The following is a 16,053-nucleotide window of genomic DNA, read 5'->3' on the forward strand; positions in this document are numbered from 1 at the left end:
TTTCTAAAGGGAAAAAATGACAATTATAATAATCTTATGCAAAAATGGTTATGATGTAATTTTTTGGCTTTCATACTGCACGTGTAAAATGGCTCCTTGTCCAATGTTAGGGAAACCACTTCTAAAAACCTCATGTGGCTGAGGTAGGCACAATGACCAAAATACTACGGGCCTCATCCTCAGCTGGTGTAGATTAGTGTTACTTCACCTGAACACAATGGGGCTATGTCAGTTTACACCAGCTGAGGATGGGGCTCTGAATTTCTTGGGTTTTATTCACTTAATTCAGATACAAGCAATGTATTTAATTGTATATCTTGTATTTTGTATGTACCTTTCTCTTTCACACTCTCAATTATACATATTTGTATTACATACAAAACACCATAAAAATCTATGTTAAAAGATTATTAAGATTGCAAAGTGAAGCATTCAAAATATGCATATGGATTACACTGAAGTCTTTAGTCACCTGATCACACCCTATTTTTCCTGCAGGACCTCTGCCTCATTCAGTGCACAGGCTGGCCAGTGCTCACTGAATGAGATAACTATTCAGTATTACTTTTCATCCTCATCTTTCTACGTACAGCCCATTGTCTTATTGGCCACATTACTCACAAATGCCAAAGGCAGGAGGAAGGCCATCCCAAACAAGTGATACTAAATGTGAAGCTGCACAGTGTTTTCAGTTGTTAGAAGCAGATCCAGGGAGATGGATAAGTGGGCAAATGGCAGGGGATGCTGTCAAAAAACCTTCTCATTTACCATCTAATCTGCTTACTGAAGGAGAAATTCATCACTGCACAGAAGAGCAGCACAAGGTCTATACACCATTTATGCCCTACCTTGTGCTGGCCCTCTGAACAACAATTAATTCACCCTGAATGAGGCAGGAGCCCTGTGGAAAATACATAATACCATCATGTAAGTGATGCCTACAGAGGGTGGTGCAGTGCCTCATGAGTGATTATGTCTAATGGAAAGGGCAGGTATCACAGTCCAGAACACTACATGCACCTACTTGACTGCACACAAGAAATCAAATTGAAGGGTTAAAATCCATGTGCATTTTATATAACAATCTGGTATATGGATTATGCCAGCTTTTTCAGACCCAAAGTCCAGAGTTTGGTCAAGAGACCAGAGGCCTAGCAAATAGTGATTAGCTAAGAGAAAGCTGGGGTAAACAGATAATCTGGTTTTGCTAAAATAGGCCTGGTCAGCAAATTGCCAGGCGTTGGAGCTAAGAACTAAATCATTGTTTCGTATGCAAAGTTGCAAATAGAACAAAGGATCTCTGTTCTTATTGTGTCAGTCTCTTCTGTAGGGAACGTTCTTCCCACAGATCTAACCTTGAATTTATGAAAATTGGCACGTTAGTATAAGATATGGCATCTTTTCACCTCCCTTCCCAGGGACCAATGCCTGCCTTAAGATATGAAGGGGACAATCTTTATTGCCATATACTTTCACTGTTTCTTTGCTTTAACCCCTAGGAATGTACCTGTTGGACAATCAAAGGAGTTGCTCCATTCTTATGGACCCCAAATCAGAATTCAACATATATATTTTATACTAATAACATTTCATCAAAGTATTAATTAAATGTTAACTTGCTAACTTGAGACCATGGGCGGAGACATTATGTAACCTTTTAACCATTGGTTAATGTGCTATCTTGTCTTGCTGCAAAACCTATCCCGGGGTGTGGAACTGCCTACCCTATCATTTTCCCCCGTCCATGGAAAATCTACATATTCTATTGTAATCAATTGATTGACAGTGTCTCTGAGCCTAACAAGCAAGACGACACTCCGCCAGCGCTGTGTGTAATAAATTCCTATGTTTGACCTCTACATGGTGTGGATTTATGTCCTTCAAAATAAAACTGAGAAACTGAATTATCAAAATATAGTGCAGATTTACCAGAGATACATGAAGGCAAGTCCATGTGCCCATTAACACACTTCCTGACTGAAGGGATTGTGAGGATATATCCTTCACTGCACATAAATTCCAGTGTGTGCTCACTCTGAATCAATTGTGCATGTCTTCGCCTATTGGACAGAAGCAGATTTTTGGTCTCCAGTTGCTGTTTTGTGAGACTACACGGTGCTAAGGAATCAGAGGGCTCTGGGCTGCCTGCTGCGGCGGGCAGCCCAGCGCCTTTTAAATCCCAGCTGCGGCCGGGAATCAGAGGGCTCTGGGCTGCCTGCAACCGCGCGGAGCCCAGAGCCTTTTAAATCCCAGCCGTGGCTGGGAATCAGAGGGCTCTGTGCTTCCCCCTGCGGCGGGGAGCCCAGAGCCCTTTAAATCTCAGCCGCGGCTGGGATTTAAAGGACTCTGGGCTGCCTGCAACCGCGGGGAGCCCAGAGCCCATTAAATCCCAGCCGCGGGGGGGAATCAGCGGGCTCTGGGCTGCCTGCTGCGGCGGGCAGCCCAGCGCCCTTTAACTCCCAGCCGCGGCCGGGAATCAGAGGGCTCTGGGCTGCCTGCAACCGCGGGAGCCCAGAGCCTTTAAATCCCAGCCGCGGCTGGGAATCAGAGGCTCTGGGCTCCCGCGCGGGCAGCCCAGAGCCTTTAAATCCCAGCCGCGGCCGGGAATCAGAGGGCTCTGGGCTCCCCGCCGTGGCAGGCAGCCCAGAGCCCTCTGATTCCCTGCCCCGGCTGGGATTTAAAAGGCTCTGGGCTGCCGGCAGCGCACAGCAGGGGAGAAACCTAGCTCCAAATATTGCTGGAGCAGAGCCCCTGTCTGTGAATATTCCTGGGGCTAAAGCCCCAGGAGCCCATATAAGTCGGCGCCCATGCACAACTCCCCTTATACTGAACCAAGCAGGCGCCACTCCAGGGGTTGTGGGGGGCGCTCCCCACTATGGGTACTGCTAGGGGAAAAACTTCCAGCACTGGTGCACATGGCGAGCACGCACACCTATTGTGGAATACACATGAGCAATCGCTCAAAGAATAACCCAGATACACATCCATCTGGTTTGTATATAACTTTGTCTAAGTCAAGTAGCCAGGATTTCAATTATCTGAGGTCCTAACAAGCAGTATAATCTTAGAATATCCCCTAAAAGGATGAGAAGCCCCTGTACAATAGCAAGTAGTTCTAGGATACTTTGCTTTTAATAAGACTCCCCCTTACACAATATGTTGTGTAGTTGGTTGTCATGGTTTTTGTTCCTATGGCAACTGAGTTAGATTATTAGGAGATAGCTCAGCCAGCTTCGGCCGGCTGAGTGAGCTCTGTGTCTGTAAATAAAATGGTAGTTTTGTTAGCTGTCTGCTCTCTGGCCTCAAGTGATTTCTTCCTAAACCGGCTGTCCCCAAGGATATAACACAGTGTAAGTAAAAATATCGCATACGTTCAGTGTCCTGAATATTACAGTGCTAAACTAGCAGGATATCAGCTAATTTGTTTAGTAAACTACATTAAAAGAAAATCAACCCACACCCTGTCTTTAATTGCAACAACTAATATAGAATTCATTAACTTTCTAATAGAATTTTGGAATTTTAATCACTTCCATGCCTATTACAATAATGCATATGTAAAAAATAAACAATAGTGCATTGGACCTTTGCAGGTATGTTGAATATTTCACTTCTTTACACACTGTAGCTGTAGTATGTATATAGTGCACATCCCCAGGTTTATCTAGGCATATCCTGTTAGAACATCCCCCTCACTCAGTGGCTTTTTCCTTGCTTTCAGGGGAGGACTTTTAGCAGTGAAGCAGGCCATGATAAATGGAGAGATGCACCCCTCTATACCCCTCTCCAAGGTACAGCCTTAGGGGGCCCATCAACTCCTTTGAGGTCACTGAAATAAGGATCTTGATTGATATTATTTGCCAATTTCTCCTAATGTTGCAGCTCTCTTCTCTTTCTTATGATGATACAATGGTGTTTCATCTCCATATTCTTTGTTATGGATATTTTTACACCATGCCTCCAGTAGTCAGGTCCTGTGTCATTGCTCGCATTTAGGGTTAACAACAAAAATCTTGGAATTTGATAAAATGGAGAAAATTCTCTCTTCTGTAATATAAATAAATAAATTTAGATGTTCTGTTGTCTTATTATAAAAGAGAACCACCTAATTCAAACTTCATATTTGAAACTATTTGGTGATCTGCAGAGATCTCATTAATGGAAACTCCTAGGGACCAGATATGGCTTGAGCCATAAACGAGATAGCTGGATCCAAGGATCAAGTGTGGTCCATCGGAGACATGAATCAGCTCTGAATTCTGATACCACTTTCCCTGTCCCCCATAGTTGAGGAGCGTTTGAATTCATAGGCTTGATCTGGGTCCATCTTTACTAAAGAACCAGCCTGTGGGAAAGAACAAAGAAGCAGTTCCCCTTACCCAAACACTGTGGTGCAGGTGTCCAGGTTTTCCCACTGCATGTGATCCATTCAGTTCCCATCAGGCTGTATCCAGGATTGCACTTGTATTGCACTTTGTCACCTTTCCTATACTCCAGTTTGTCATCACTAACAATACCCGCAAAATCAATGGCAGGCGGCTCTTCACATGCTGGAGCTGCAATAGATGCACAGACATTATTGTTGTTGTTTGATGTAGGGAAATGTTCTAAGATCATTTGGCTTACTAATGAACACCTTACAGGTGGCTTTCACAATTCATTTATTTTAATATTTTATAATTCATCTATCAACATGGTACCTGGGAACACTACTGCACAAACACACACAACGCTCAGTCACTGCAATAACCTGACAGAAAAGAGGAGAGAGATGCTTTACATTAGACTAAAGTTTGGCTGCACTAATGAGCCTTGCACCATGCACTGAACATCAGCAACACAGAACTGACTCATCACCACAGGAACGAGCACAACAGTTGTGGACCCTCCATATGCAAGAATGTCCTGCCTCCAGTCCCCAAGAGTGCACTTCAAGGGACTGTCTGCAGCAGTGCCTCAGCTGATCTGAATTGTCACAATGGTATATAAGGACAGAAGGAGCCGCCCATGTGTCACACCATGTATGGTTTTATAGACTAAAACCAACATCTGGAACTGATCACTATACAGCAAATATATATATATATAGCAGAAAGAGGAGGTCTAGAGACAGGCAACTATGATGAGGAGCATGAAAAGAGCCAGAAAATTGAGACCATGAAGACGTTATTAATATGCTGCATGGTCCTGCTCCAAAGAAGATCTTTGTTCAGACCCACAACAGTATTCTCTGAAATGGGTAAAAGCCCCTTTGCAATTCTTCCATAAACGTCCTTGTAATGTAGGAGAAAAAAATGGATTGTGGATTACAAATATAACCAATGGAGTTAATGTTGGGTTACAGTCAAAAGTAGATGAGCAGGAGATGAATTGGGTCTCATATGTATAACAGGGCTGGGGTGGAAAGCAGCATACAACAATAAATATGGAGGTCTCACTGCATTATATAATGTGGGCTCCAATATTGACCCCTCTTTTATCCCACTTGATGGTCTGGTCCTTGTTTACCAACTAAATTGATACATGCTGTCCTTTCTTCTGTAGGGTGGATTACACAGTGCCTTAAAGATGGATGGGCTCCTTTACCAAAGTGTTTCCATGAGTATGTAATGGTTGAAGAACTCTCTACCTTTGCCACACTGGTCCTTTCTTCCTGGCCATCAGATGAGCATTGTGCTCATGTATGGGACAAAGTTTGAGGTTCATATGGGGAAATGTACGTCACTGAGGGATCCTAGGATTATGTCTGGATCTTTCTTTAATTGTTTCTTCTTACTTTGACAAGTCACAATCTATTGTTTGGGAAGGTGTCAGCATCATAAATAATAGAACTTACTGCCAGTGTCTGATTTTATTTAAATCATAAGGACATAAATTTTATGTAAAGCACTAGAGTTTCAGAACTCTTTCTACTCACTATTGTTGCCTTAGGTATCTTGGGTTTCTTCCTATGGTCCCTTTTCTCCACCCTACATGTAAGCATAGTCAGGATGAGCTCTACCCTGACATCTGGTGGTGAATTATGGGGAGTGTGGAAAGAATTTCAAGGAGTGGCAAGGATTTGCATTGCAATAGCCCACGGCAGCATGGGATGGTTATTTTGACAGCTGGGATCCCCAATTTCTTTGTTATTGGGGCAGGAAGGAAAAAAAAGTGCTGTCACCCTAATTATGTGAATGAGGAACTATGAGATTGCTTTATGACAGAAATGACTCAACCTATATTAAATAGTACTTGCTAGACAAGGGACATGGGTTCCAAAACCCAGTAAATTGAGAGAGGCTGGGGACTGGTGTGTGTACCTAATGGGATGGGCCCGGAAGACCAATTGCACATCCTCCTCTCTCCACTGTTAAAGAGCAGAGCTAATTTTGAATCCTTTAGGACTCCATCTAGAGGCTGCTGACCTGAATTCACATTGGGCCAATGTTGCACTGGCACTGGGGATCCCCTACTACAAGCTGAAACCACTAAGAGCTGAAATCACTAAAAGAGCTAAGCTTACTGAGCTGAGATCACTGAGTGCTGTGTTAACTAGTGGGGGAGCCCGAAGCTTTATCGCTAAGCAGCTGGCAGAGCAGAGCAGTCTGCAGCACGTTGGAGCAGCCCAGTGAGCAGTGTGGAGCAGTTTGTGGGGACGGCTGAAGCGGTTCACAGGTCGGCTGGAGGAGCGGCACAGCTGGAGGAGTGGAGCCAGTTGTGGTGAAGGCTGCAGCAGAACTCCACGGAGAGGCGGAGCAGTCGGCCCCGGCCCACGTGAGGTGTCCCTTAACTCTCTGTGTGTGCCCTACCCCCATTTCCACCCAGGCTGGGAGGGGTAAAACTCTGCAGATAAACTTTTGAACTCTGGGGTGGCACTGACCAGAGACAGAGACTTTTGGGTTGTTGGACTTTGGGGTGATTGGACTTAAGACCCTAAGGGGGAAAGGACAGTGCCAAATGTACTTGGAGGTGGGTTTTTTGCTTATGGTTTGTGTATAGTCCTGTTTGTGGTGTCTCTCCAACGAGATGCCGCATTGTTCCCCTCCTTTATTAAAAGGATTTTGCTACACTCGGACTCTGTGCTTGCGAGTAGGGAAGTATTGCCTCCTAGAGGCGCCCAGGGGGGGTGGTATGTAATTGTCCCAGGTCACTGGGTGGGGGCTCGAGCCGGTTTTGCATTGTGTTATTGAAACGGAACCCCTGGATACTGAACCCGGCCCTTGTTGCTGCCAACTCAGAGGGGCAGAAGGGTTACATACAGAAGAAAGGAACATACATTCAAATAATAAAGTACTAAAGCTGAAGTGAGAACTGATGAGTGAGTATTCAGAATTTATCAAATGGAATATTTCTTGCATGTACTTTGGAATATTATATGTTTTAAACTTTTCTTTTGAAGTGAGACCCTGTGGCTACCCATATCTAGAAAATGGAGCATTAACTATTATGAATACTACAAAGAATGAGCCTTTCCAGCACGGTTAGGTGTATCAATGTACTACAGATATCTTGATGGTTACATATCTAAAAGCAAGGACAGGTGGAATCTAAAGAGGGCTGGGATCCAATGCCAAAATGCCTTAGTAAGTAAATGTATATTTGCCTTAATTTCTTAAATGTCTTAGTGTGCTATATATACTAATAATTACATAAAGCAGCAGCAGCATTGGCAGGAACAAGGACTGGGGTGGGGTGGGGGAAGGGCAGGGTGTTACAACACTGCTCTATTCTGGTACCTACACTTCCCTGCCAAAGTTGTCATCCAGGAGCATGAGCATCTCTTTAAAAGACTCCTCCTCATACCTGGAGCAGCAGAATTAGAAGGAACCAGGGCTGGGGACAGACCTTACGTACACAGGTTGAGGGATTTGGAGAGGGGTTGGGTTTTTTTCTCTCCTTTTCCTTCCTCCCCAGTGCTGGACCCTCAACCAGCATTTCCATCCCTGAAACAAAGGGATGGGGATGAGGTTGGACTTGATATTCTCTGAGAGTAAGAGTTGCGGAGAGGAGCTCAGGTCTGGTAGGTTTAGAATGATCAATCATAACCTGCGTGGGTAGAGACCCATGGGAAGGGGTATGGTAGGCTGAGAAATCTTCTTAACAGGAGTAGAGGCTCTTTAGTGCTTGGGAATATTCCATTGTAAGGGGAGGAAAAAAAGTCTCACAGAAAGGTGAACTGACTTCCAAAGTTCACACAACAAGTCAGTGGCAGAGTCAGGAGTAAAACCCAGGTCTCCTGATTCCCATGCCTGTGTCCTACTCATTAGACCAGTGTTTCTCAGCCAGAGGGTTGTGACCTCCAAGAGAGGTCACAAAAGACCACCAGAGAGTTGTGTGATGTTGAAAATGTTATAATCTAAAGCAAAGGAAGTCTTGCTCCCACAATTCCCACACAACCTCACCCTTCAAGGTCACGTATTCTCTATCAACATCTTGAAACCACACATAAATAATGTATATAGGCTGGGTACCTGGAAGATTGCTTCTGGGATGGATACTAATTGGGGAGACAGAAAGAGCCAAAGAGCTTTCTCAGGCTAGTTTTCATAAAGCTAGAGCCTTACTGCATGAAGTGGAAAGCTTTGATTTTCAGTTGGAGAAACCTGTGACCTACACCCAAGTTTTCTCAGTCTGCTACTCAGAGTGTTTCATGGAGCACCTATAAATGTATTACAGTCTGGCCAGCCCTGTTCCCTGGCCCTTCAGAAAGTCTCCAGCCCTGTTTCCATCACCACTCATCACAGCCTGATCCCAGACCCATGCCAGTTCTTGCTCCCCCACTTCTGCAGCCTTGCACCTCAGCTACCTCAGTATATGTCCTAATTCTAGGTCTGAATCCAGTCCCAAGTCAGCCCTTCTCCTGCGATACCGTCATGCCAAATCTACACTAGCTCTTCCACTGTTAATCACTGAGGGAACAAATCACCTCCTTTGAGGGTGCTGAAAGTCTGCAGGAAGAGTGGTCCTGCTTTCCTCCATGAGACTTTACCAGGTCCACCAGCCACCAAAATGTATCTCCACACTGGAGCTGGGAGCTGCACTGAGCACACATCCTCTCCCCCTCTGCCTGGCCTGCTCCACACTCCCCTAATTCAATGCCCCACCTCGCTGCCTCCCCACACTCTTAGCAGGTTGGAATGCGGTTCAATGCTGTAGTAGTTAAAATGATAAATACTAAGAGATTTGCACTTATAGCTTTGTGCCCTCAGTGATGAACAGTTTAACCAGTGAGCACTTCAGCATTTAGGGTGGCCTGGCTAATGGTTACACAGACAATCATAACTTTCTAATTTCAAAACTGAAATTATAATTGCTTATACTAGGCATGGGGCTGTACAATAATTGGCACTGTATGGATTTTTGAGCATATGAACTATTCTGTCTTACAGCTAGAAATGGCAGAAATATGTTTTTTTTCTTACTTTTGCTTTTAGAAAAAGACTCATTTTTTGAGGCCTGGATGTTTGAAAAGGTTTTTTTTCTACATTTAAAAAACTACCTGAAAATCCCCCTTAGATTAATTATAAAGTTGCTGTCAGGAATCACTACTGCCTGTGAAAACTTAGAAGAGAGGAGTGGGTCAAAACAATACTTATAACTGGATTCTGTCTGAATGAAATAGAGTTGTGAGTATGCACAGTACTTTACAGGGCTCAAACAAGGACAAGGTCCCTTCTCCAAAGTGTTACAGTCAAATTCAGACCATCACAATGCACAGGATAGCAGTTCTAGTACCAGGACAGTAGACTCAGAGACATTGGTGGTTAAAATAATGAAGAAAGTGACAGTAGAAGAGGTGAATTCTAAGGAGGGGGTCTGAAGTAGAGGATCCTTTCTGCACAGAGTAGCTGGCTCTCTCACTGGGACTGTCTTGATAGGAGGCACAAAACCACAAGAATCTCACGCTTCAATCACAATCACACCTTCCTGCCACTCATGACTCATGCAGGTGGGTGAGAAAGGGTTAAAAAATATTCAGGGGATCAGAATTTTGGTCTTGAGCCTTGTTCTTTGCATCCCAGCTCTAAGGGGCATGGTAGGCTATGGAGTCAGCATGCTTAGCTCTTGGTTAGGATCTTGGCAGAAAGGAGCAACTTGTGTTTCTCTGTAGCAAATCTTCAGACCTAGAGTCAGGGCTTGGCTACACTTGAGAGTTACAGAGCTGGTGGTGGCTTTACAGAGCTGTAACTTACTCCCCATCCACACTGGCAAGGCACATACAGCGCTGTATCTCCCTAGCTACAGTGCTGGCCGTACTCCGCCTCGACGAGAGGAATAAAGAGAACAGCGCTGCTCTTGCAGCGCTGGGGTGCCAGTGTAAACAGTGATTAATCTTACTACACTGTAACTGACCTCTGGAACCTTCCCATAATGCTTTTTAAGTAAAGATAACACTCTTTGTTTTGTTGTGATGCCTCTCTTTGTTTTGTTGTGAACTCGGGGCTCCCAGAGTTGCTTATCTAAAAAGAAACACAGCTACTGTTTGCTCGAGCAGAGACAGGCAGGGGGATGAATGTCCACAGCTAGTGTTTGCTTGAGGAGAGAAGCAGCCTGGAGGGGAGGGAATGGGGGGGTCTGTTTTGGAGCAGCTGCTTATCTGGTCTGAAGACTATTTGCATTTAGTGAATGAGAGAGGGGTGGGGGAAGGGGTCAAAACTTTTAAAATGATTGAAGGTTGGTGCTGTGTATCTTCAAGTCCTTAGAACTTGCAAGGCAGGGAGCTGACACAGTGTCAGCTCCAAAAATCCATTCTCTCTGTCTCCCCCACGCTCCCTGTCACACTCCACTCCACCCCACCCCCCTCTTTTGAAAAGCACGTTGCTGCCACTTGAACTCTGGGATAGCTGCCCATAATGCACAACTCCCAACACCGCTGCAAATGCTGCAAAAGTGGCCACACTGCAGCGCTGGTAGCTGTCAGTGTGGCCACACTGCAGCGCTTTCCCTACTCAGCTGTACGAAGACAGCTTTAGCTCCCAGCGCTGTACAGCTGCAAGTGTAGCCAAACCCTCAGAGTCAGTGATAAGTGGGTGAATAATGACTTAGCATGAAGCCTTAGGAGCTTGGGATGAAATCCTGGTGCCATGGAAGTCAATGGCAAAACTCCTATTGACTTCTGTGTGGTCTGGTTTTCGTCCTTGGGTAACAGCTGATGAGTTGGGAATGGAATTGCTTCAAGAACAGTCAGAGGATACTTTAAAGAAAAAAATGCCCAGTTGCTAGAAAAGATGCCCAGTTCCTAGATGCACTTAACCTTTTTGTTTTTAGGAAAGTGTTGTCAGTCATTTGGAAGGTGGTAAATTTATATATAACTATGGGGAAAATTACTACAAAATTGATGAAATTTCATGTGTGTGTGTGTTCATGAATATAGTCCTGAAAATCTGCACACCAAAGTTATATGCACAAAAAACAACTGGTTGCCTTCTCCAAGATGCCTCCACAACAGTAAGTAGCATTTATGTTCTACTGTGTTCCTGTTTAAAAACTCTAAACATGTTACTATCTTGGTCTGCCTAAGAAAAACACAAAAATACCAATTCTAGCAGGAGACTTGTTATGGCCATGTACCTTTCTGACATGAGCAACTGTGCGATCATGTTGCTGTGATATTTGCCCTTCCTCACTCAGTCCATTCCTGTTGTTTGTCACCCCCACTGGTTGTGTCATATCTAGTAGTTAGATTGTAAAGTCCTTGGAACAGGTATGAGGTATTTTCTTATCTTCTGTGAAGAGCCAGTTGTATTTTTGGGTGCAATAAATAACAGTAATAATTCTCAGCCTGCACCTGTTTCTCCTTATCCCCACTCCACTCCCCATCTCTGCTCCCTGTGCTCCTGCTCTCAGTTTTGGCTCCTGGCACAAAAGTGGCCCTTAAAAATCGGGAGGAGCAATTATCAGGAAAGTCCTGCGCAACACCTGCAGCCCTGGAGCATGTGCAGTGCAGACAGAATCTTGAGAGAATTTATCCGTCAAACGCTAACAAGTCTCTACTGTGCAAACTGAGATTTTCCTATGCTTATAACTTGGCCAGATTTGGGAAGCATAGAAAAAGTCACATCCCTGACACCAGGTGGAAATCCCAGCCAGATTTCAATTTCTTACGCCAAAGAACATGGGTGCTAGAGCTCCTTAACCAAACATTTGTAAGAATACGTTAACACACGCAAAACAAAATATTTCTCTCATTTCGTTGTTATAAATGGCTGAAATATCTATTTTAACAGAAACTTTCCAAACAAAATTCAAACTGAGGATGACACTCAGCATAAACAATTTCAGCCAGAATGATTAAAGTTTGACAAAGTTATAAGCAACTGAAAACTAGGTCTTATAATGGAAAGTGTTGGGCATCCTATTAATAGGCGTCACTACCTGAGCCATCTATAATCCAGCCAAATTGTGACATTTAGTGACTAGCCCATTTCCCGGACATATACAATCTGATGGTCTGAGTTATTTTATTTCTCACCCCTATAAGCTTTTCCTACCAGTCAGGAAATGACGGCTTTAGAAATTACAGCATAACAGAAATTGGAAGGCGGAGCCATCACTTCAGCACACTTCACAACACCCAGAGGAACATGCTACAACCACCCAAACAGATAGTATAAGGCACACACTTCTCCTGTCTGATAGGATGCTAGAGCAGGCTTCTTGTGGCACATCTTGGAATAGGTAACAGCCATTTTTTGTGCATTCCGTGGTCTTTTCCCTGTTGTCCGAATCAAAGTGAAATCTATAATTAGATTCTACTCTGATTATATCCTCTTTTCTGAACATTCTTTTCAAGGTGGTAGTTTTCATTATTTACTGCTAGAGGATCACATGCAATTACTAAACAAAAAAGACAAACAAGTTTAACTGGAAACAGGGCATTAGGCTGTAAATTCCCTTCAATTAACATTATTTATATCCAACCTTTTTTCCCTAACTCCAAGGATTGCATTATAGAAGCATTTTCTGCATAAGACTGTCAAAGTGAGATCTCTGTGGACTTGATGAAGTCTATAGCTCTTCTCCTATCTTTGCTGCTGGGAGGATCTGCTTAGGGTATTTTATTTTATTTTTTAGGTGGGGAGCAGGTAGTTGTTGTTATAAGTATCATTCTGATTAGGATGTAAAAGCTTTATCAAAAAAGGAGAGTCTTGCAGTGACACCAAAAGTTGGACAGATATTATTTGTCTAATCTGTTCTGGAAGTTCATCCCACAGCTGGAACCCTTTCTCCAAAAGTGCCTTATATCCCGCTCACACACACTCCTTGGCTGGTGATGGCATTATCCCAGAGCAGTGCAACAGTCTTGCCATGTCAAAAATGCAGATGGGATTTCCAGTGTAGCTGGGACCTGATCTACTACTGGCTTTGTGATCAAGATCAGGAGACCACCCGCAATATGCGGGTTCCGGGAGCAGAACCCTCCCTGCTCATTCCAGGTGGAAGGTCTACCCCTTCCTCTAAACAGATAGGCTGGTTTAATTGTGAGTAGAGTAGACCCTGGCAGGATTAACCCTGAGGTCAGAAATGCTGAACATAATCCTTAGTAGTCAAATAAAACAAGCATCTTACAAACAAGACTCCTTCACTGCTCAACCCTGATTTATCCCCAGAGCATGTTCCCTTTAAAAATTAGGTTTCAGATGGATCCTCCTTTCCTGCCACTAAACATAAATAGCCCTTATCTGCTCAGTAACCCCACAGTCTCCTGGAAAGTCATCACTCCAAGACATATTTTACTATATGACATTGTGGGAATGGACAAAGCATGTCTGGTGTCAGAAATCAAAATGCCCACTCACTCTATACACATATGTAAGGTTCCTGTCTCCATGGTGTCTATAAATCAAGCCCACATGCCAGAGTGTTTTCTTCCATCCATATAACACTGAATCTGGGAGTGGCACAAAACACAATTTCTAAACAGACCAGAACACAATGAATATAATTACAATTCATATAGTGTGGCATAAATAAGAGATATATGAATACGAGTGAATTTCATCAGCTGTTCTGATAACAGAAGTAACACATACAGATGTACTCAGCTTTTACACTCTGAACGATGCTATATTTTGGGGGATGCACTCAGCCCTGTTTTAACAGGCAGAAGCGCTAACAAGTGGAAATATTCTCTAGAACTACCCAAAAATGAGAGTCAATAACTCAACTTCTGCCTTCAAAGATTTTCATTCACTCTGTTGTTAATGGCTGTCTCCTGTTTACTGTACATTGGATTGTTTTGTCCTTGTAAAGAGGGGTTGGGGATGTCTCCGTCAAATGACATGAGCTCAAATTGTGTATTTGAGAGTTCACTGTAACAAGCACTTGACTATGTGCAGCATTGAACATATTTAATATCACCCCACACCAGGGAAGTGTTAAGTTAAAGTGTTGTTGAATATTTGGTTCCTTTTGCATCTTACCTTGTCCCTTAGCAGAGAAAGCCCAGAGTATCTGAATGATGATACAGCTCAGCAAAGTCATTCTGAGGGTTGACCAATTAAATCCAATACTTGTAATGGCTGGTGTTGAGTTCTGCGCTTCTCTGCATTCTGTCCTCAGCAACTGCTTTGAAGACTGATCATGCGTTCTACTCCCACTCAATACCTCTCTCTCTCTCTATTACCTCTCTTTCAACATCAGGATACCAGAGATAACATATGTAAACTCCACTGGGATTACTGTCCAATCTGTTTTTTTCCATTGCTCTCTTTGATTACATGGAATTTCTCCCCTCACAGTATGATGTCAAAGATATTTCTGCTGAGACAAACGCAAGGTATCAAATACTCAGCGTTCAGAGACATCCCTCATGTATAAATCTTTGATAAACACAGGTTGCTTAAGATATATTTTTGGTCTTCAGAAAGCTTCATTATGCAAAATGAGCAATTAATTCTTTACCACCAGGGTTTAAATACTACAGTCTGCTCACCTAGGGGTTCATGCAGAGTTTCTGTGGGTCTGAAGAGACCTGGCATTTTGAAAGGCTGGAAAGGGAGTTCATGACTTATTCAGTCTCGCTGGGTCTCCCCTCCCCGGGGAACCCCCAACCCCCTATCCCCACCTCTCCTCAATCGCTACTGCCAGTCACCATCTAGCCCCCGCTCACTGAGGCGGACTACAGTATATTTGCCATTCGTCATTGGCAAGGAGGGTTTGGACCTGCTGACTCTGCCTACCCTTGTACCTTCTCGGCCTTTAACAAGGCCTGCAGCCTGGAGGTTTTCCAGGATGGAGCTCCCCAGCCTCCCCTCCCCAGCCTCTGGCCTTTCCCCAGCCCTGCTCCACTTTAGGTACCCTGCTGGGCTCCCAGCAGCCAGGCCCATCTCCTTCAACAGCGAAAGAGAGAGAGAGAGAGAGAGACTTCCCAAGCTCCAGCATAGCAGCGCCTTTATAGGGCCAGCTGCAGCCTGACTGGGGCGTGGCCCAGATGCAGCTACTTCCCCAATCATCCCAGGCTTATTATTTCCCCACCACAGCCCTCCCACAGGGCTATTTTAAGCCCTTCAGGGCAGGAGTGGGGTTACTGCCCCGCTACACACATACATCAATTTTTGATTAACAAGTTGCTGGGTCTCTCTCTCTCTGAAGGTGGCAGGATTTTCAGGATACACTTGTATGGGCCCCAGTGCTTTCCCCTCCTCAAAAGGTAGCAGGATGAGGTATAGCTGGGCTGGCAGGTGCAGGAGACAGAACAGTGATGGTATATCTATAGTAGAGTTTTTACCTCAAATCAATTCATTACCAGTTAACTAAAGCTAGTTAAAGTCTGTAAAAGCTAGTCTGAACTCTCCTCAAAAATTTGTCCCAGAATACTAACATGATTTGACCATGGCATCAGTCTAGGCATCATTACCTCTGGTTAACCACAAACCTTTGGGAAGTGTCCAAACCACCCTTTATGCTCGTATTAAGTCCTGGAGTAAATTGGCAGTAAAAAACTCTAGCGAAGCCAAGTCCTAAGACATACGTTTTGGCTTTGGAGGATAGCATTATGCAAGCACAAGTGTTTATCAAACATTGATCAGAAGTTCATTGGCCAAACAGACACTTTGAATTCTGGCGAGA

At 44.1% G+C, this 16,053-nt stretch overlaps 1 protein-coding gene across 1 annotated transcript in view; it reads right to left on the reverse strand.

Annotated features, from left to right (window-relative positions):
• Window positions 1–14,538, reverse strand: part of LOC120370158 (complement factor H-like) — a 156,977-nt gene extending 142,439 nt beyond the window's left edge. The window contains exons 1-2 of the mRNA XM_039484436.1: window positions 14,406–14,538; window positions 4,380–4,556 (exon numbers count right to left, since the gene is read on the reverse strand). Of these exons, the coding sequence (XP_039340370.1) occupies window positions 4,380–4,556; window positions 14,406–14,466 (238 nt within the window). The 5' untranslated portion in view covers window positions 14,467–14,538. The remainder of the gene's footprint in view (window positions 1–4,379; window positions 4,557–14,405) is intronic.
• Window positions 14,539–16,053: the final 1,515 nt, after the last annotated feature.

Source organism: Mauremys reevesii, linkage group 8 (assembly GCF_016161935.1).
Source record: "Mauremys reevesii isolate NIE-2019 linkage group 8, ASM1616193v1, whole genome shotgun sequence".
NCBI classification, from domain to species: domain Eukaryota; kingdom Metazoa; phylum Chordata; order Testudines; family Geoemydidae; genus Mauremys; species Mauremys reevesii.